Raw genomic sequence first — 22,972 nt, forward strand, 5'->3', positions numbered from 1 at the left:
AAATCAGCCCTAACCAGTTTGGCTCAGTGGATAGAGCATCAGCCTGCGGACTCAAGGGTCCCAGGTTCGATTCCAGTCAGGGGCGTGTACCTTGGTTTCGGGCACATCCCCAGTGGGGAGTGTTCAGGAGGCAGCTGATCCATGTTTCTCTCTCATCGATATTTCTGGCTCTCTATCTCTCTCCCTTCCTCTGTGTAAAAAATCAATAAAATATATTTTTATAAAAATAAAAAAAATCATAAGGAAGAGAAAATACATTTACAGTATTTATTTTTAAAAATCTTATGTAAGTGAACCCATGTAGTTCAAACCTGTGTATCTAAGGGCTAACTGTAGTTCTTGTCTACTTGAGAGGAGCAGAGATTGACTTTCTTTTTTAAATTTTAGCTTTTATTGTGAATATAAAATTGTAAGATAATGAAAATATACCTTGTAATGATTTTATATACGTTTACATTGTGAACGAATTCCCCCTCATTTAGTAAACCTACATTCATCACTTTATTTTTTATTTTTGGTGAAAGATTAAATTCACATATGTCAGCAACTGCAGGCTAGGTAGCTTATATGATAGAATAAAATCATGGAACTGATTTCATCATTAAAGTTACATAAATTTATTCTTAATGAAATTGACTGAATCACTATTTAATAAAAATCATTATACAAGGTGGGGCAAAAGTAGGTATTATAGTTGTTTGTATGGAAAATAATACAATAATTAATAATAACACAAGAATAGACTTTCACATACAACTATAAACCTACTTTCGCCCCACTCTGTATTGTGTTCGTTTATATGTATTTGTAAATTTTATTTTCATTATTTTACTTTTCAACTGTTTCTCACCCCCAGTTATTTGTATGTTTTTATTTTTTACAGGATAACAGGAAGGTTAGTTTTTAAGGTTTTATTTTAAAGAATAAGAAACATCATAGCATATTTGAGAAAACATTTGTAAATGATAGCTATAGGAAACAATATTTTATTCTAATGCAAATTACAATAGAGCTTCTCAAAATGCCTCAGCAATTTCTGCTTCTAAGAAGATAATGTTTAGTGTAAAATATAACAGAATATTAAAAAACACAATAGCTTCATCTTTTGCTTCCTGGAATAATTTTACATATTCAGTTAGACTTTCTATTCTAGTTCCTATGGTAATATTATTTTAACCACTAATTATAAGTGTTATTTATTCTTTTAAGTGTAACTAGATATTTTCTGTCCTTGTAGTAGTAATACTTTTTTGACATTTAATGGGAAGAAGTAAGAGAAGAATGTTTTTGAAAGGACTAGAGAATCTGTTTTCCCCAATTTCTCCAAAGTGGAAAAAAATATTTTTAATGGAAACTCACTAAATACCATGTAAACAATACAAGGGTATATAATATGGAAAGTGATAGTTTCTAACAACAATCCCACTTTTTAGGGAAGATTTATCAGTTTGTATTTACCCTTTTTTTAAAATATATTTTTTATTGATTTTTTACAGCGAGGAAGGGAGAGGGATAGAGAGTTAGAAACATCCATGAGAGAGAAACATCAATCAGCTGCCTCCTGCACACCCCCTACTGGGGATGTGCCCGCAACCAAGGTACATGCCCTTGACCGGAATTGAACCTGGGACTCTTCAGTCCACAGGCCGACACTCTAGCCACTGAGCCAAACTGGTCAAGGCAACCCTTTTTTTTTTTTATGTCTTTGTATATCAAAACATATATCCACCTATCAATGTTTATAGCAATAATATTATTAGGGTATGCCATCATTATTTGATCAATCCCCTATTGGTGGACATTTAGGTTGTTTCTACTCATTATGTATAATAACTGTAGTGAATATCTTGTACAAATTTTTTTGTGTCCACTTATTTCTATAGGATAAATTTCTAGAAGTGGAACTTTAGGATGACAAGGGCATACACTTTTTTATTTTAGCTGTATATGGCTAAAATGCTGTCCTGAAATGTTAACAATTTCTTTTTTTTTTCTCTCAATATATTTTATTGATTTTTTAGAAGAAGGGAGAGGGATAGAGAGTTAGAAACATCGATGAGAGAGATCGATCAGCTGCCTCCTGCACGCCCCCCACTGGGGATGTACCCGCAACCAGGGTACATGCCCTTGACCGGAATCTAACCCTGGACACTTGAGTCCGCAGACCGATGCTCTATCCACTGAGCCAAACCGGTTCAGCAACAATTTCTTCTTGACAGTACTTTATTAATTTCTGATTAGCCTTTTATGATAAACATGCATCTGTTGTTACTAGAAATTGTTCATAGGGCATCAAAACTTCAATTGCAAGAGATTTTTAAAGTGCATATATTTTGATAAGAGAAACTTTGCAGTATTAACCTTACTGTAATTGTGAGATTTATTTATCATGTTAAATGTAGATAATTTAGTTTTAATTTTTAAAATATACTTTATTGATTTTTTTTTACAGAGAGGAAGGGAGAGGGATAGAGAGTTAGAAACATCGATGAGAGAGAAACATCAATCAGCTGCCTCCTGAACACTCCCTACTGGGGATGTGCCCGCAACCAAGGTACATGCCCTTGACCGGAATCGATCCTGTGACCTTCAGTCCGCAGGCCGACGCTCTATCCACTGAGCCAAACTGGTCAGGGCTTAGTTTCAATTTTAATGTTATGAATATTTTAGTTTGTCCATTGTTATTTTGCATTGGTTAAATTGATCACTAGAGATTGTGCATTTTTACAGGTGGTTTTTGTTAATCCTCAAGGTCATTTTTTTCACTGGTTTTTAGAGATTGTGGAAAGGAGGGTGGGGGCGGGGGGGAGAGACATCGAATTGTTGTTCCACTTATTTATGCATTCATATGTTCCTACTTTATGTGCCCTAACTGGGGATCGAACCCACAACCTTGGCATATTGGGATGATGCTCTAACCAGTTGAGCCACCTAGCCAGGACTCATTTTTACTGGTTTCTTAATTGGCCTGTCTAACTGTTTATAATCACATTTATGTAACAATTATAGGTATGAGTTGCTGATAACTGTAATTTTGTTTTTGCTTTAAGAAAGCTAGCTATTTGAAAATGTAATTTTCAGAATCTTCTCAAAAAGTAGGACTGTTGTTAGAAACTATCACTTTCCATTTTATATACCCTTGTATTGTTTACATGCTTTTTAGTGAGCAAATGTTACAGAAGTATCTACTATGAAAACATATATATGTGTGTGTGTATTTGTGTGGTAATTGCATAAATATCTTCATGTCTTCTCTTCATAGGTATGCATTCCTCCGCAGCAGCTGAACTGTTCGTTACTGGACCTTTGCCAACCACTGGAACACTTTCACCTTCTGCCCTCTCTGCTTATCAGCATCCCACCACCTTCAACAATAGGAACTTTGCTACCACCTCACCTTTGGTGCTTCAGGATTCAAGTTTTAACACTACATCAAATGGAATTCTAAATCCTCATGACCCTTTGCTACAAATCAAAACTTCCCAGGGAACTGTTCCAACTGCTTTGGCATTTGAGCGCCTGGGCAGTTCTGTGTTATGTAACAGTGTACCACCTCAGTCCTCAACATATCGCTCAGCTCAAGAGTCTGCACCCCATCTTTTACAACCTCAGTTCAGTTTGTTGCCTTCAGCACTTGGGGGAACCCAGCAAATGCCTCAAGCCTACAGTACAACTCTCTTTACTAATTCTACTGCTTCCATTGAAAGAGCTCTTCGAGAATGTAGTGTTATTAAACACCATCAGCGGCCTTCAGGTACCCAGTCTATTCAGGCACAACTGACTGGTTCACAGCATTCCTTACATAGTTATCTATCAAATGCAAATGTAGTTAATTTTCAGGAAACAAGCAGGCAGACATCTTTATCCTGTAGCCCAATTGGAGAGTCCACTCAGGTGAGCAATGGAGGACTGCAGCAGAAGACCTCCCAGGTATCAGTGGAACTTGCTCAATCTTATTCATCTGTAATTCCATCATCAGGGTATCCTCCTTCCACTATAATAGTAAAAAGCTCTTCTGCAAAGGAACCACTCACATCAACTCAGACTCCCAAACCTCAAAGTATAATTCCTCCTGTGCAAACACTAAGCTATTCCAAACCTTTACATAACCAGAGTTCTGTAATATCAGGCCAAGCACAAATTTATTCTACAGCACAACTACCAAGCCTTTTATCAGTTAGTCAGTCCCAAAATTATGGTTTAGTACAACCACATAATGTGCCATCTATTGTTCATTCACAGGTTTATAGATCCAGCAAAGTTGAAAAGTTGCCATCCTTATATAAAACACTGACTTTTTCTGGTTCACCTCAGACTATAACTTCTGAAAATCAGACACTTAATTATTCTTCTAATCAGCAAGAGGTGTTATCCTCAGTTACAAATGAGAATTACCCTGCTCAAACAAGAGATCTATCTTCAGTTAGCCAGTCTCAAAGTTACTCATCTGGTCATTCTCAGGGTTTATCACCAGCTAGCCAGACACAGGTTAATTATTCATCTCAATCACAAGTTTTGTCAGTTGTTAATCCTTCAGAAAGCTATGCCTCGGGGCAGTCCCTAACATTAACAGCTCCTTCTCCTTCTTATTCTTCCGCCTCTCGGGCTCAGAGTTTGCCAGAGTCTAGCACAACCCAGAATTATGTTTCTATGCACTCTTCCCAAAATGCTCAAGCTCAAGGGTCATCATCTCCCCAGTCCCAAAAGTTTTTGCCTGCCATTCAGTCATCTTTTACGTCCTCTACTCATTGTCAGACATTAAAGAACAGCATACCTTCCCCTGATCCAAAGTCTTATGCTGAAAGGAAACTTGACTCAAATGTGTATACATCTTCAAAGCAAAAAGATGGTTTTCCAATGCAAGAGTTACAGGTATTACAGCCACAAGTATCTCTTGAGTCATCGACCCAAAGGCTATCTGATGGGGAAATTAATGTTCAAGAATCAACTTATAAGGTGTCAAAGGCAGATGACAGATATTCTCAGAGCGTAATCAGAAGTAATTCCCATCTTGAAGATCACGTTGTTGGGATTGCTCTACCAAGTTCAAAAAAAGAAGAAAGTATGGTTGGTTCAGTGACACAACTTAACCAACAAATTGGCCAAGTCAATAGTGCAGCAGCCCTTGATATTAAGAAGGCAACTGATTTAATGCAAACTCCACAAATAACATTGAATACTAAAGACCTAAACCAGCAGCACTCTCTTATACATAAGGTACATGATGCCAAGGTCCAGGAGCAGCATGATCAAATAATTAATGCATCATCTCAGATTCAAATTCCAAATCATACTTTAGAGCAGGGCCATCAGGCATCTCTTCCTAATACACAGATCCTTTTAGATTCTACCTGTGATTTACAAATTCTTCAGCAGTCAATGCTGCAGGCAGGTTTAGGACAAGTAAAGGCGCCTTTACAAGTACATCATGTTCCAAGTCCTCAACAAATAGTGCATCCTTTTCTTCAAATGGATAGTCATATTATTCAGAGCAATGGTGATCATTCTCAGCAGCAACTCCATACTCAGAATTCTGAAATTATGAAAATGGACCTCTCTGAGTCTTCAAAACCTTTACAACAACATTTAACAACAAAGGGCCATTTTAGTGAAACAAATCAGCATGATTCAAAGAATCATTTTGTTTCCCTTGGATCAATATGTTTTCCAGAGGCAATTCTTCTCAATGATGAAAGAAATATTTTATCAAATGTGGATGATATCTTAGCAGCTACAGCAGCAGCTTGTGGGGTTACACCTTCTGATTTTTCCAAGTCAACTTCAAATGAAACCATTCCAACTGTTGAAGATGGTAATTCTAAATCTCATTTTCAGCAGTCATTAGATGTCGGGCATGTAAGTTCAGATTTTAACTCTATAACAGCTACAGGAGGAAAGCCACAGAATATAAATGATATTTCCTTAAATGGAAATCAAGTTACGGTAAACCTTTCACCAGTATCTACCCTTCAGTCAAAAATGACACTTGATCAACAGCATATTGAAACACCAGGTCAAAATAAAGCATCTAAACTAACTTCACCAGTGACTGGACCAAGTCATGAAGTCCAGGAGCAAAGGTCTGGCCCATTCAAGAAACAGCCTGCTACCAATCATGACTTTGAAGATGATTGTGAAGTTCCTGTTGATAGTTCATTAAATAACAGAAACCAAGAGTTCGTTTCCAGTAGTAGAAGTATAAGTGGAGAGAGTGCTACATCGGAGAGTGACTTCACCTTAGGGGGTGATGACAGTGGTGTGTCAGTGAATCTGACAAGGAGTGCACTTGCACTGTTGGCCATGGCCCAACCTGGGGAGGCAATCAGTGTCAAGATTGAAGAAGAAAACCAAGATTTACTGCATTTTAACCTTCAGAAGAAGAAAACTAAAGGGAAAGGGCAAACTAAAGAGGAAGAGAACAGTAATCTGAAACAGCTGAAAAGACCTATCCAAGGCAAACGCCAGAATTCAAGGGGAACAGATATATATTTGCCATATACTCCTCCTCCCTCAGAAGGCTGCCATGATGTTTATCAGCATCAAGAAAAAATGAGACAGAAGATCAAAGAAGTAGAGGAAAAACAGCCAGAAGTCAAAACAGGATTTATTGCCTCTTTCTTAGATTTTCTGAAATCTGGGCCCAAGCAGCAGTTTTCCACTCTTGCTGTACGAATGCCTAACAGGACTAGACGACCAGGGACCCAGATCGTTCGTACATTTTGTCCCCCACCATTTCCAAAGACTTCATCTACAATACCCACACCTTTAGTGTCTGAAACGGGGGATAACAGTCCATCAGAAAAAGTTGATAAGGAACTTAAAAACTTAGAACATTTATCTTCATTCTCATCTGATGAAGAAGATTCTGGAGTATGCAGTCAGGATATTTATAAAAGCACCCCTACTACCTTAACTACTTTGGATACTACTTCTGATAAAAAAAAGGAAACAGGTAAAGTTTTAAAATTTAGATTTCATAATTATGGCTGTCCACTATTATTCTTCTGGCTGTAAGACTGGCTTTGAAGCTTTTTTCACTTGAAGCAGGTCTGCAAATTAATTTTCAGGACAAAATGCACAGGTAGGTACCTTAAGGACTTTTTTTTCCCCCAGTGTTCCTTGACTGTAGGAATTTCTGGATTTCTGATGGAGTAGTTTCATATTTTCCTTGACTTTTTTTTATCACATGCAACTTAACTTACATGGTATGCTATCCAGACTTGTCTAATCTGAGACACCTTGAGGTGGGCTTATGAATATGAGGCATTGTATTGAGGGCCCTGTTGTATAAACTGGCATATTTTTTTGGTATGCCGATTTTACCTGAAGAGTAACATTTTACTATTAAATGTGGTTATATTGTATGTAGCATATACAGTTAATATAAGATAAAATTTTCAGCTGGCTCCAGACTATGTCCAAATAACTTTAAGGGAACATTTAGAAGAACTGTTTTAAGAAACACTATCTTATGTAAATAATTGACAAGTATAAATACTACTATTTTAAAGAATATACTAAGGAAAAAATATTTAAAATAGTAAAATAGCTCCCACCTCTGTGCTAGGAACCTAGTAGCAATGGTGGGAGATATGCATTGTTACCTCCAATATACTGATAATATAACAGAGTAAATGAATTGCCCAGGTTCATGCAGCTAGTAGGTGGCAGAGCTGGATTCTGAACTCAAGTTTTCCTGGTTCTAGCCTAGCTCTTTTGTATAAACAGTGGTGCTTCAAGTGTTAAACCTTGTTTTGTGGTGTTCTTAGCTTCTTTCCAGACTTGAGACTACCTTTAACTACTAAAGTGACTTGAAACAAATGGTATCCCAAATAATCTATTAGCATAGCTATCTGCTAGTATGTTTCTGAAGAATTCTTACTTGGTGCTTAATGGGAAGAAAGACAAATAATATGTAAAAATTCTTCTTTTCCATATGTTACTCTCTTGCCCTACTCTTTCCATGTTCCCTCTTCTGTGACAACTGAACTTCTCATTGTTCCTTAGACTGTGAGTCTTTGAACAGGTTTTCTTCTACCTCCTCTCCATTTTTAGCCCAGCAGACACTTAGTTACCTTTGAAGACCATTCTCAAAGTCACATTGTGGAAATTACTGCAGGCAGAATAAGTGCTCCTGAAAAGTGCTCCTGTCTTCTAAATCCCCACAGCCCTTAATTCTGAAGGGCAGGCATTTTAAATTGTGATGAGATCTAATAAATCCACCTTTTCCTTTATGATCTATGCTTTTTGTCTAGCCCATGGTTACAAAAATTTTCTCCTGTTTTCTTCTAGAAGTTGCAAAGTTTTGCATTTTACATTTAGGAGTATGGTGTCTTTTGATTATATTTTTGTGTAAGATATAAAATATAGTTTGAAGTTAATTTTTTTTTTACATATAGAAGTCCAGTGTTTCCAGTACCACTTGTTGAAAAGACAATCCTTTCTCCATTGGTTGTTTTTGCACTTTTGTCAAAATCAATTGGTCATATTCATATGAATCTATTTCTGGACTCAATTCTGTTACATTGACCTATGTGTTTATGGTTTTACCAATACCACACTATTTTAATTGTTGTAGCTTTATGGTAAGGCAGTGTGAGTCCTCCAAACTTGCCTTTTACAAAATTGTTTTGACTATTTTAGTTCCTTTCCTTTTCCAGATACATTTTCAAATTAACTGTTGGCATCTACAAAAACTCCTGCCGGGATTTTGATTTTGATTTCCTTGAATCTATAGCATTTTGAGAAAAACAGCTGTTAACAATTTTTTAGTTTTAACAATTTATGAACATTTTTAAATTTCACTAGTCTTTTTTTATAGTTTTTGGCATATAGATCCTATACATGCTTTGTTAGATTTATTCTGGGATGTTTTTGTGGTGCTATTTATTATAAACTATACTTTTAAAAGCTTTCAAATTCCAATTATTCTTGGTAGATCATAAAAATACAGTTGCCTTTTATATGTTAACTAGAGGTCCGGTGCATGAAATTCGTGCACGGGGGAGGAGGGGGTCTCTCAGCCCGGCATGTGCCCTTTCGCAATCTGGGACCCCTCAGGTAGGGTCCCTAGGCCTGGCTGGCGATCAGGGCCTATTGGGGTTTTCCTTCCCCTGGTTGCCCACAGCTGGTCCCGCCCTCACTACTGCCACTGCTTGCCATCTGTATGGCACTGCCCTTCCCCGCCACTGGTCACCTCCCTCTGCGGGTGACAGGTGTGGGGTGCGATTGCTTGGCTGGCCTGGGTCTCCCTCTGCAGGGTGATCGCTGGCTGGCCCCACACACACCCACCACAGTGTCTGCGGGCCAATCGTGGCTGGCTTGGCACCAAAGCATGTCATAGCCTGGTCATCCGGATGGTCGTTCTGCTGTTAGGTCGTTGGTTGATTTGCATATTACACTTTTATTATTATAGATTTTAAATTCTGCAAATACGCACAACTCATTTATTCTAGGATATTTTTATTCCATATGACTTTTTATGTAGAAAATGACGGCATCTGCAAATGGAGATAATTTATTTTTCCTTTTCTAATCTTATGCCCTTTTTATCCCTGTCTTAATGCACATGCTAGGATTTCTTATACAATGTTTAATGAGAGTGATGTGTTGGACATCATGATCATGTTCTTAATCTTTGGCAGAAAGGACTCAATCTTGCCATTAAGTATGATGTTAACCATATGTGTTTTGTACATGTCTTTTATCACATTAAAGAAGTTCCATACATTTCTTAGATTGCTGACAGTTTTTACAATGAATGGAGGTTGAATTTTGTCAAATGCTTTTTTATCTGTTGAAATGATCGTGCAATTTTCTTGTTTTAAAATTCTTTTAAAAAACTTTAATTGATTGATTTTAGAGCAGAGGTGGGCAAACTTTTTGACTCGAGGGCCACAATGGGTTCTTAAACTGGACCGGAGGGCCGGAACAAAAGCATGGATGGAGTGTTTGTGTGAACTAATATAAATTCAAAGTAAACATCATTACATAAAAGGGTACGGTATTTTTTTTTTTTTAGTTTTATTCATTTCAAACGGGCCGGATCCAGCCCGCAGGCCGTAGTTTGCCCACGGCTGTTTTAGAGAGAGAAACATTGATTTGTTGTTTCACTTATATATGCATTCATTGGTTGATACTTATATATGCCCTGACCAGCAATCAAACCTGCAACCTTGGAGTATTAGGACCATCCTCTAAACCAGCGATCGCCAACCAATAGTCTGCGAACCACTGGTGGTCCGTGAGGTCTGAAAGGTTGGCGACCGCTGGTTTAGGGAAAACTTTGGAGCGGCAGTCACCAACCGGTGGTTTGTGGACCACTGGTGGTCCATGAGATTTGAAAGGTTGGCAACTGCTGCTCTAAACAACTGAGCTACCAGGCCAGGGCTTCATGCAGTTTTCCCCTTTTTTTATACATGAATGGATTCGACTTTCTAATTTTTGTTTGCATCTCTGTTTGCAATCGATATTAGTATATACAGTGGGGCCTTGACTTACGAGTGTCCTGACAAGTTTTTCAAGATACGAGCCGTCTCTTGGCTGATTTTTTGCTATGAGTTGCGAGCTAAAATTCGGGTTACAAGCCAGCTTCAAATACCCCACCGCTAGTTGGCGCAGCGAACATCACAGTGAACGCCACAACATCAGTCCAGCATCACGTGTCTCACTCACTCACTTTACGCGGTTAGCTCTTGGTTGAAGCATCAGTGTTTTGCTCGCATTTGTGCTTGCAGTTATTTTGCAAAACTTGGTTTTTTCAGCCATGGATCTGAAGAAAGTAAGTGTGAAGGACAGTGCTAAGAAGCAGAAGCGGATGATGTGCATTGAATTAAAGAAAGAAATTATCGAAAAACATGACCAAGGTGTGCGTGTAATCGACTTGGCGAAGTGGTATGAACGTAGCACTTCTACGATCTGCACCATACTGAAGCAGAAGGAGTTGATACAAGCTACAACTCCAGCCAAGGGTGTTACAATAATTTCTAAACAGCGGACATCTATCCATGAAAATATGGAGAAGCTGCTAATGGTGTGGTTAATGGAGAAGCAGCTCGCAGGAGATACCGTGACGAAGGCTATAATCTGCGAGAAGGCACGAGCTATTTACGCTGATTTGCTGCAGCAGACCCCAGGCACTTCAATGGACGAGGTATCGGGCGAGCCGTTTAAAGCCAGTCGGGCTGGTTCGAAAATTTTAAAAAGAGGACCGGCATTCACTCCGTTGTCAGACATGGTGAGGCAGAGAGCGCGGATATACAGGAAGGTGACATCAACGAGCTCATCGAGGAGCACTCCGAGGAACTGACAACGCAGGAGCTAAAGGAGCTACAGAAGCAGCAGCACACGGAGGTTTTGCAGGAAATAGATGGCACGGAGGAGGAGGAGGAGGAGGAAGAGGAGGTTATCTCTATAAGTGAGATAAAGGAAATGTTGGAAATGTGGGAGAAACTTTCATACTTTATTCAAAAGAAACACCCAGAAAAAATTGCAACTGGGCATGTGATGGAGCTATTTAATGACACTTGCCTAACTCATTTCAGAAATATTCTGAAAGGGAGGATGAAACAGATCTCATTGGACAGGTTTTTATCGAAAACTCCTGTAGGTGAAAGTGATGAAAGCATGGCAAAAAGGGCAAAAATCAGCAAATAAGATTCAGTTATTCAGTTATTCAGTTCAGCCTTTCTCCTCCAACTCCATCAGCATCTTTAAGTCGTTTGATCTCCAAGGTAAATGCTGTACATTAAACTTAATAAAACAAGTTTATTGCACTACATTCTATTGTTCAGTATTGTGTTTTTATACAATATTCGTTATTTTTAAATACATTTTTCTTTTTTAAAAACATTTAACAAAACAGTTGCGGTGTTTTTTGGGTGTCTGGAACGGATTAATGGCATTTCAATTCATTGTAATAGTGAAAATTGATTTGACATACGAGTAATTTGAGTTACGAGCTCCGTCACGGAATGAATTAAACTCGTAAGTCAAGGCCCCACTGTAGTTTCCTTTTTGTAATTCATTTGTCTGGTTTTGGTATCTGGTTATTGCAGACTTCATAAATGAATTGGGTAGTGTTCCCTTCTTTTGTATTTTCTGTAAAAGATTTGGTGGTAGTATTTCTTCCACAGATGTTTGGCTGAATTTGCTAGTGAAACCATCTAGATCTGGAGTTTTCTTCATCAGAAAGTTTTTAACTATGAATTCAGTTTACTTCTTTTTTCCTTTTTTTTTTTTTGTTTTGTTAATCCTCACCCAAGGATATTTTCCATTGATTTTTAGAGAGAGTGGAAGGGAGGGGCATGGACAGAGAGAAACATCGATGTGAAAGAGACACATGGATTGGTTGCCTCCCACACACACCCAAACTAAGGGCCGGGGATCAAGCCTGCAACTGAGGTATGTGCCCTTGACTGGAATCAAACCCAGGATCCTTCAGTCCGCAGTCCAACACTCTATCCACTGAGATAAACCGGCTAGGGCTCAGTTGATTTCTTATTGCTAAATCCTTTTTTTAAAAAAATTCTACCATACTCTACTTGGTCATGATGAATTTTTTTAACCCGTTGTAAAATTTAAGTTGCTGGTATTTTATTTGGAACTAGAGTGATGTGCAAGAGTAGGCCTTCCTTCCCCCAGCCACCGGCACCTGCTTCCCTAAGGCACCTGGGACCTGGGCTTCCCTCCGGCCACCGGCAGGCACCGGACCCCGGCTTCCCTCCAGCTGCCAGCACGCACCCAGGACCTGGGCTTCCCTCGCAGCCCTGGCTTCCTCCGGTCTAATTAGAATATTATGCTTTTATTATTATAGACGAGAGGCCCAGTGCATGAAATTTGTGCACTTGGGGTGGGGGGGGTGGGGGGGTTCCATTAGCCCAGCCTGCACCCTCTTGCAGTCCGAGAGCCCTCAGGGGACATCTGACTGACGGCTTAGGCCCGCTTTCTGTGGGGAGCGGGGCTAAACCGGCAGTCGGACATCCTTAGCGCTGCGGCGGAGGTGGGAGAGGCACCCGCCACCGCCGCTGCACTCGCCAGCCTTGAGCCTGGCTTCTGGCAGAGTGGTGCTCCCCCTGTGGGTGCTCCCCCTTTGTTGAGTGTCTGCCCCCTAGTGGTCAGTGCATGTCATAGCAACCGGTCGTTCCATTGTTTGGTCGATTTGCATATTAGCCTTTTATTATATAGGATTTTAGACCTAGATTCATAAATGAGATTAGTTTGTACTAGTTTTCTTTTGTCTTATTCTTGTTTGTATTCAGGAATATTTTGAAGTTTATTACATATTATAGGGATTTGGTTAAACTTTCTAAGAATATGTCTGGGACTTTGCAGTTTTTTCCTGAGGTAGTTTGATCTATCTGGGTCAATTTAAGAAAGGTATATTTTCTAGTAAAATCATCCCTTTTGCTTAATTTTAAAGTTTGTTGTTATAAAATTGTACATAGTATTCCTTATACATTTAAAAAAAACTTTTTATTGATTTAAGAGAGGAAGGAAGAGTGAGAGAGAGAGATAGAAACATCTATTTGTTGTTCCACTTGTTTATGCATTCATTGATTGCTTCTTATATGTGCTCTGACTGGGGATCAAACCCACAACCTTGGTGTATTAGGACAGCTCTAACCTACTTAGCAACCTAGCGAAGTCTTCCCTCATAAGTTTTTATTCCCCTCTATTTCTGTAATTATGTTCTTTTTTGCTCTAAATGACTATTTGAATCTTTTTGTTGGTTGATTTGTGAAAAGTTTACCTATTTAATGAGTCTTTTCAAGAAACCTAAGTACTTTTTTTATTCTTTTATCATTTTTTACTCACTTTTTCTTAATTTTCGCTTTAATCGGTTCTTTTTTCCTACGTTCCCTGGTTTCAATTTAATATTCTCTCTTTGGCTTCTTGAGTATAATACTTCATGTTTGTATTTGCTCACTTTCTAACTATTGCCATTGAAGTGTTAGTTGTTTTTTTTTTGCACAACACTCTGTCTCTATCCCTCTGGTTTCAATTTGTAATGCTCTCACTGTCCCTTCTAAATGGTTTGTCATTACAGTTTTGATTTCCTTTTTAACCCAAAAGTTATTAAGAATAGTGGTTTTTTGACTATTTCCTAGCAGGTTTTGGTGTTTGTTGTTGTTTTTGGTATTCTTTTGTTACTGACTTGTGGCCCTGTTATATTATTATCAAGGAAATATGGCTTAAATAATGTCTGCATCTTTAAGTGTATGGAAATTTTATTAGTAGCTGGGTAAATGGTCAATTTTTATAAATTCCATGAGTAACAAGTGGTAATAGGTTTCATTAAATCCTTTATATCTCCTTTTTCACTATGTGATAAATGGGTAGATGAAAGTAGTATACCAAAATGTTCATGGTTGTTACCACTGAGCTATGGTACCACGAGGGTTTGTATTCTCTACTTTTGTGTATGTTTGAAATGTTTAATAATAAAAAAAGTTTTTAAAAATCCTCCCTATCCTTATTTGTTTTTAGATTGCTTGATCTGTTGATTCCTGAAAAAGGTGTGTTAAAAGTTTCCAACTACATTTAATTATTTATCGAATACAGTTTATTTGATATGTTTTGAACCTATGTAATCAGGTGCATACAATTTTACTATAGTTAAATTTCTTTTATCATAATAAAATATCTCTTTTCCCCATTTAATTTCCCATTTCTGTTTTTAATATTGCTGTACTAATTTTATTATTGGTAGCATATTTAGTGTATTTGTCCATATCTCTGTTTTCTTTCTTTCAGAACATTTTTCTTATGAAATAAAACTCACATATGGACTATAACACACACAGGAAAAACACATAAAAATTTCCATAAATTTGAAAATGCAGACATTATTTAAGCCATATTTTCTGACCATATACAGCAATATCATTGTTCAGTATTTTACATTTTTCCCTCAATTAATTTGAAAGTTATATATTCTTTTAAAAAGATATTTGCTTAACTTTTAATTATGGAAATTTTCAAACATAAACAAAAGTACAGTGATTGGCGTAATTAAACCAATTTATGTATCAATCAGCTGAACCACATCGGCCAGGCAAAAAGAAAAAAGAAAGATATAAAGAAATAAAAAAAGTTTTTATTTAAAAACTTCTAAATAACTTGTTACAATTCTAAACACTCATGGCTTAAAAAGGAAACCAGAACTGAAGTGACAAACCACTTAGAAAGGACCGTGGAGCATTGTATTTTAAAACCAATGGGATGTACCAAGAATGTGGAGCAAAGAAGAAAACTTATGACATTAAATTCTACACATTAGAAAGCAAAAAAGTACAAAAATAAATTGAATATTAAATTAAACCCAACTCATAACCTTTAGAATTAATCACTGAGGTGGATGGTAATCACTTCCTTGCTTTTCTTCTATCATTTTACCACCTGTGTATGCATCCCTACACACTATACTTTTGTTTTGGCTTGTTTTAAAACTTCATATAAAGAACACCATACAGTATTATACATTTATCTCTCTACTTGTTTGGAAGTTATACACTTTAAAAAAATATTTGCTTAATTATGGAAATTTTCAAACATAAAAGTACAGTGATTTGTATAATTAAACCAATTTAGGCATGAAATATATTTCTTAAATAATAAGACTGAAAGTCAGAATTATTCCTTTACTAATAAGTGTGATATTAACTGGATTTTTTATAGATAGATACCCTTTATCAGGTTGAAGACGTTCCCTTCTATTTTTAGTTTGTATTTGTATCATGAAAGTGTTTATTCATGATACTGAATTTTGTCAAATGCTTTTTCTGTGCTCATTGAGATAGATGATCCTTGGTTTTTGTACTTTTTTATATTAATATGATGATTGGTTGATTTTCAGATATTAAACTAAGCATGCATTCCTAGGATAAAACCCACTTGGGTCATTCTTTTTTATGTTGGTAGATTTTCTCAGAGTTTTTTTCTTTGTTTGTTTTGGAGATTTTTGTGTATATATTCATGAGGGATACTGATCTATAGTTTTTTTTCATGGTATTTTTGTCTGGTTTAGGTATTAGAATAATACCAGTCTCAAAAAATGAGTCTGGAAGTACTTCCTCCTATTTTTTGGAATTTAGCAGGGATTCGTATTCTTATTAAACTGTTGGGTGAACCCATTTAGGCATGTGCTTATCTTTATCTTTGTGGGATGTTTTAAAAGTTCTTTTATTCTCTTTATTTGTTATTGGTCTATTCCAATAATTTTCAACCTTTTTCATCTCATGGCACACATAAACTAATTACTAAAATTCTACGGCATACCAAACGTATATTTCCTGCTGATCTGACAAAAAAAATAGGTATAATTTTGATTCGTTCCCACCGATGGCTGTTGTCATTTTAAAAAATGTTTTTATTAATTTGAGAGAGGAAGGGAGAGGGAGAGAGCGAAAAACATCAACACTGATTGGCTACCTCCTGCATGCCCCCTACTGGGGATCAAGCCCACAACCTAGGCATGTGCCCTAACGAGGAATCAAACTGGTGACCTCTTAGTGCATGGGGCTAAGCTCAACCCACTGAGAAACACTGGCTAGGGCAGCTGTTGTCATTTTTAAATTTGATAATCTAAGGGAAAAGAGGTCAGTGCCCCTGACTAAATACTGCATGTTTTTAAAATTCTTATGACACCAGTTGAAAATCACTGGTCTAGCCCTGACTGGTCTGGCTCAGTGGATAGAGCATCGGCCTGCGGACTGAAAGGTCCCAGGTTTGATTCCTGTCAAGGCATGTACTTTGGTTGCGGGCACATCCCCAGTGGGAGGTGTGCAGGAGGCAGCTGATCGATGTTTCTAACTCTCTATCCCTCTCCGTTCCTCTCTGTAAAAAATCAATAAAATATATAAAGTAAAAAAAAGAAAAAAATCACTGGTCTATCCAGAATTCAGTTTTTTCTTGAGTCTATTTTGGTAGTTTGTGTCTAGGAAATTTGTCCATTTCATGTAAGTTATTTGTTAGCATACAATTTTTCGTATTATTACATTGTAATCATTTTTATTTTATGGCTTCTAGAGCTGGTTCAGAATATTTTTGGGTTGTTGTTTTCCTTTCCTACATACAATTGGCTGTTCTTCTAGGAATATTTCACAGCTTTGGTCAGCTGACCCTTACTTAATTTGCATCACTTTTGTGACTCTATTCTTTTTAAAATATCTTTATATTACTTAAGTGGACTTAGGGTCATTGTAGGTCGATGGAGGTTCTCAGTCTGTAATGCCCACCACTTTGATTATTGAAAATTAACAACCATTCTTTAATTTCTTTCTGCAGTTTTTGACTGTTTCAAGTACTTTTTTAAATATATTTTTTATTGATTTCAGAGAGGAAGGGAGAGGGAGAGATGGACACATGAATGATGAGAGAATCATTGATCAATTGCCTCATGCATGCCCCCTACTGGGGATCGAGCTCACAACCCGGAAATATGCCCTCACTGGGAATCGAACCTTAACTTCCTGGTTCGTTGATGCTCAATCACTGAGCCACATAAGCTGGGCATTTCAAATAATTTTAGGCAAAAATAATTGTTCTTTTTAAACTGTTATGTTTAATTATTTTTATTATTTATTTGTATTTGCTTGATCTAGTTTCAGAAGCCCTACAGGTGGTAACTACTAGCCTAACTGCCAATACTACTGGTACTTCTACTACTTCCTCCACCTCTGTGGGTACAATTAAGCAAGAACCTCTCTACTCTACTTCATCTGCAGTAAATATCCAGGAAAATAAAGGCTCTACAGAACTCCCAAAGCCCATCGAACTTGATGGTCTTCCTTCAAACCAATTTGCAAAAGGACAAGACACTATTGCCATAGAAGGTTTTACAGATGATGAGAACACAGAAAGTGGAGGAGAAGGCCAATACAGAGAGCGTGATGAGTTTGTGGTAAAGATAGAAGACATAGAGACTTTTAAGGTGATGTGAATGTTCACAGGTATAAAGGCTATGTATAGTTTAGTGGGAATGTACTATTTTAGCTTTCATGATGACTTCAGTAGTATGTACCTAGCTTGAAATTCATAAAGTTATATTCTTTATAATTGTTCAATAATAAAATCACTAGTATATACCAGATATTATATAAAGGAAAATAACTTAAAATAATTTTAACTTGTATCTGAGTCTTATGTATTTCTGACTAGTCAATATGTTGCATTTATGTACTAGCGACTAGAGCAGTTTTGAAATGTTAATTTTTTTTTTCAAGGCTCTCAACTAATTGTATACTATTAGGAGATTGAGAAAATGATTATTTAATTTTAAAGTTTAAAGAAAATAACAGGAGTATAATGTAAAAGTAGAATTAGACTTATTTTTATAATTTCAAATTATAGAACCATGAGTAGAACTTTACAATTTCACACAAGAAAATTTTATCTATGTTTAAGAAAACTTATGTTTGAGTTTCTGTGTGTTTGCTTTGGTTTTATTTTTTAATTGGGGTGGAAAGGAACAGCATTAAAAAGTACAATGAGTACAAAATTCAAATTATCTATATTCCATTCACAATTAACTGCTGTTATTATTTCAGCATGTTTGTTTATTGTCTTTTTAAATATGTATTTACTGTTATAAAATTGCATAAGTAATACATGAAAATATCAGAAAAATTTTCCAATAGCTATACAAAAGGGTAATGGGCTACTTTGCATGTTGGTGTGCTCCCTATATCTGGAAGAATTTAAGCAGAGACTGAATAGCCAGCTTATATGAATTATTATAAAAATTCAGCTAAGGTAAAAGATAAAAGGTTGCTCTAGATAGGTTTTTAAGATTCCTTTTAGCTCTAAGATTCTATAAATCTAGAATATGTTGCTAGTGTTTATAAATGTAATTAATTCTGCTTATTATAGGAGGCTTTAAAAACAGGAAAAGAACCGCCAGCTATTTGGAAAGTACAGAAAGCTTTATTACAGAAGTTTGTTCCTGAAATTCGAGTTGGGCAAAGAGAATTTGCTGCTACAAATAGTGTAAGCAAAATGTTTGTTTATATTAGCTTTCCTATTTTTTGACAGTGATCCTGTGGAAAATATAGAATGATTTAAATTTAAATATATTTTATATTGAGCATTTATTAAATAGCATAAAATCTGAATAACAGAGTACAGGCATACCTTGGAGATATTGCAGCTTCAGTTTCAGAACACCACAATAAAGTGAGTCATAATCTTTTTGCTGGTGGAAGGTAAGAGTTTAGATGGGCTCAGAGACGTTTAATGTTGATTATCCCGATTTACCAGAAGATTTACAGAGGTTATTCTTTTATACTTATGTACTTATTTAATAGCATTAAGTTAATATCTAATAATTAACCAAATGAAATTGCTTCTGTGTATGAGCCTGCAGTTAAGAATTAGCCTAGGATCACTTTTATTAAGGGTGCAATTAGCCTGCCCAGAGCTGCATTTTGAAAAACGTGAAGGATGGTTATGTGACATTCAAGCTGACAAAGTGATATTCTATGTACAGAATGTATAATTATGTAATTCAAAGTGTTGCTTTTTCCTTAGTACCTTGGATATTTTGGAGACGCAAAGAGTAAATACAAAAGGATATATGTGAAGTTCATTGAAAACACAAACAAAAAGGAATATGTCAGAGTGTGTTCCAAAAAGCCAAGAAGTAAGCCTTCACAAACTAGCAGGTATTTATTTTTTGATATAATACTAGAGGCCCGGTGCATGAAATTAGTGCAGGGGTGTGGTCCTACACCTGGCTGATGATCGAAGTGCAAGCATCTGGCATGGAAGGGCAGGTCCCAGCTGACCTCTTGGCCTCCTGGGCCCCCACGCGCCCTCTCCGCCTGAGTCACAGCGCCCGTCTTCATGCAGAGATGCGATTAACGTGGACGGACGCCATGGGCTAGGGTGCAGCCTGGGCCTCTGTGCTGCCCAGCGGCGCCACATGGAAGCCAGGCGGGCAGCACGCTCTCTCTTCTCTGTAAAAAATCAATAAAATATATTTAAAATAAAAAAGAGCATGTACCTTGGTTGCGGGCACATCCCCAGTAGGAGGTGTGCAGGAGGCAGCTGATTGTTTCTAACTCTCTATCCCTCTCCCTTCGTCTCTGGAAAAAAAACAATAAAATATATATTTTTTAAAAAGAGTAGGCCTTCCTTCCCCTGGCTGCCGGCACTGGCTTCCCTCCGGCAACCAGCAGGCACCCGGGACCTGGGCTTCCCTCCCAGTCCCAGCTTCTTCTGGAAAGTCACTCAGAAGGATGTCTGGTCTAATTAGCATATTACGCTTTAATTATTATAGATGTTTGTGTAGTAATTATTGGAGAGCTTATTATTGGTGATGTCTTGTATAAAGAATTATATCAGCCAAACCGGTTTGGCTCAGTGGATAGAGCATCGGCCTGCGGACTGAAAGGTCCCAGGTTCGATTCTGGTCAAGGGCATGTACCTTGGTTGCGGGCACATCCCCAGTAGGAGGTGTGCAGGAGGCAGCTGGTCGATGTTTCTCTCTCATCGATGTTTCTAACTCTCTATCCCTCTCCCTTCCTCTCTGTAAAAATTCAATAAAATATGTTAAAAAAAAGAATTATATCAAAGAGACAGATTTCCCCCCCATTATATACAAGTCTAAAAATTCAGCCCTAGCGAATAATTAATTCTTTTTGAAGAAGTGAGAAGAAAAAGAATTTGTAGTCAAGGTTTGAGTCCAGCTTTTTGTGACCTAGAGTAAGACAATCTTTTTTTATACATAAAGTATAATGGTTTGTTGAAAATGATAATGGTTTGTTGTGCTATTCAGACATTGTTCCACATGAATTAAAGGGCCCAAATCATGCCAGGAAAACATGCCCCAAACCATAACACTGCCCCCACCAGCTTGAAGGGTTGTACTCATGTATGTGGGGTGCATGCTTTCATGCTGTTTCTGCCAAATTCTCACTCTGCCATCTGCATGATGCAACTGGAAATGTAATTCATCGGACCACATGACTTTTTTCCAATGCTCGACTGTCCACAATCCTTGTGTTCCTGTGTGAATTGGAGATGCTTTATCTTGGTAACTGCAGATAGCAAAGATGTTCGAACAGGCTTTTGGCTTCACATCCCATATGATGCAGTGTACGGCTAATTTGCCTACAAACGTCAGGTGGTCATAATAATCTGGCCACTCATCATAATATATATCCCACATTCAAAGGCTTTTAAATCGCATTGTTTACCCGTATCTTCAGAAAAAATCACTTCTGTTGTGGTACACAACCTGCTTCCCTATTTATAATGATCTGGCCCTCTAGCAACTTCAGCGCAAAATTATAGCTAATTTGCCTACCAACGTCAGGTGTCATAATAATCTGGCCACTCAGTGTATATTATTAAGCAAGTGTACAATAGAATTATCATCATATTAATGTAACTGAGTTGTTGGCAGCATGAATCTGGAAGGACACTGACCTACCTAGCCACATTCCCTGTGGTCTGTATGGGAAAGGAGATACACTAGTTCAGTAGTTCTCAACCTTCTGGTCCTTTAAATACAGTTCCTCATGTTGTGACCCAACCATAAAATTATTTGCAACGAAATGTTGCAACTGTAATGTTGCTACTGTTATGAATTGTAATGTAAATATCACAGGATGATCTTAGGCGACCCCTGTGAAAGGGTCGTTCAACCGCCAAAGGGGTTGCAACCCACAGGTTGAGAACCACTGCACTAGTTATTCTCAATCTAGTGCTAGGAAGGTCTAGTTGATTAAAATTCCAACTTATTGGAAACAGCCCACCTTATTTTTATAATGGAATTTGATCCATTTAAATCTCTAGCACTCGTATATAGCAGATCTTCTTTTTAATATATTTTTATTGACCTCAGAGAGAAAGGGAGAGAGAGAAACATCAATGATGAGAGAGAATCATTGATTGGCTGCCTCCTGCATGCCCCCTATGGGGATTGAGCCCAGAGACCAGGCATGTGCCCTTCATTGCAATCGAACCCGGACCCTTCTGTCCGCAGGCCGTTGCTCTATCCACTGAACCAAACCAGCTTGGGCTATAGTAGATCTTCTTAAGGGGCTCCAGGACAGATACAGTTGGGTCTCCACATCAAAACCTACACCACATGTGAGAGTTTTTTATGTTCACAGCTAGATGTAGCTTTGAAGGGTTTATCATGTATTACTTCCCAAAGCCCACTGGTCATCTGCTATACCAGGGGTGGGCAACCTTTTTGTGAGTGCGTGCCAAAACCTGCAAAATCTCTGACTCAAAATTCTTCTGCGTGCCAACCCTAATTTTTTGAGAACATGTTACGCCTACTTGATATCTCCTAAGGTGTATGTATGTGAAGAACCTTGAAGAAATAATAAAATTCATTCGAGCGACAAAAACACAGTATATGATGATGAAAAATACATTTATCTTTTAATGTATACATGTACACTGATAGTCCGACAGAAAACTTTATGACTCCGTTTGATATTATCAGTGGGACTTTTGCTGCTGCATCACTGATGACAGATTTTACATCAGGTTTATATTTCGTGACCTTCAGAGATATGCACGAGCTACTGCTTTCATCCTTCAGGCTACTCCTATTACAAGACTTAAAATTCATCACTGAGAACAAAGATTCACAAGCATATGTGGATGAAACCAAAACACTGGTTGGATCTAGGAAGGCAGGAAGAGTTAAGGCAAAGGCATAGAAATTGCTCTTCCCCTCTCTCGTCAATCTATGTCTATGGTCTTTAAGATAACTTGTTATGTAAAATTACTTATTTATCTAAGATGCACCTACACTGAATTTATCTGAAAAATAAAAAAGTTGATATTAAGAAAAAAATTGTAAATGGAAGATTATAAGAGAGGGTTTCGCGTGCCAGCAAAAGTTACTGACGTGCCATGTTTGGCACCCATGCCAAGGGTTGCCCACCCCTGTGCTATACAGCCTCATATTTGGGAAAATTAGTTCATAAAGGGAGGGGGTAGTGAAGAGAGA

General features: G+C 37.5%; 1 protein-coding gene across 1 annotated transcript in view; it reads left to right on the forward strand.

Moving 5' to 3' along the window:
* The window catches only part of QSER1 (glutamine and serine rich 1), a 59,701-nt gene that overhangs the window by 13,216 nt on the left and 23,513 nt on the right, over positions 1-22,972 (forward strand). The window contains exons 4-7 of the mRNA XM_081100421.1: positions 3,263-6,952; positions 17,604-17,932; positions 18,871-18,987; positions 19,528-19,661. Coding sequence (XP_080956547.1) covers positions 3,263-6,952; positions 17,604-17,932; positions 18,871-18,987; positions 19,528-19,661 — 4,270 coding nt within the window. The remainder of the gene's footprint in view (positions 1-3,262; positions 6,953-17,603; positions 17,933-18,870; positions 18,988-19,527; positions 19,662-22,972) is intronic.

The sequence above is a fragment of the Myotis nattereri genome (genome assembly GCF_964212035.1).
Source record: "Myotis nattereri genome assembly, chromosome: 9".
Taxonomy (NCBI): Eukaryota; Metazoa; Chordata; class Mammalia; order Chiroptera; family Vespertilionidae; genus Myotis; species Myotis nattereri.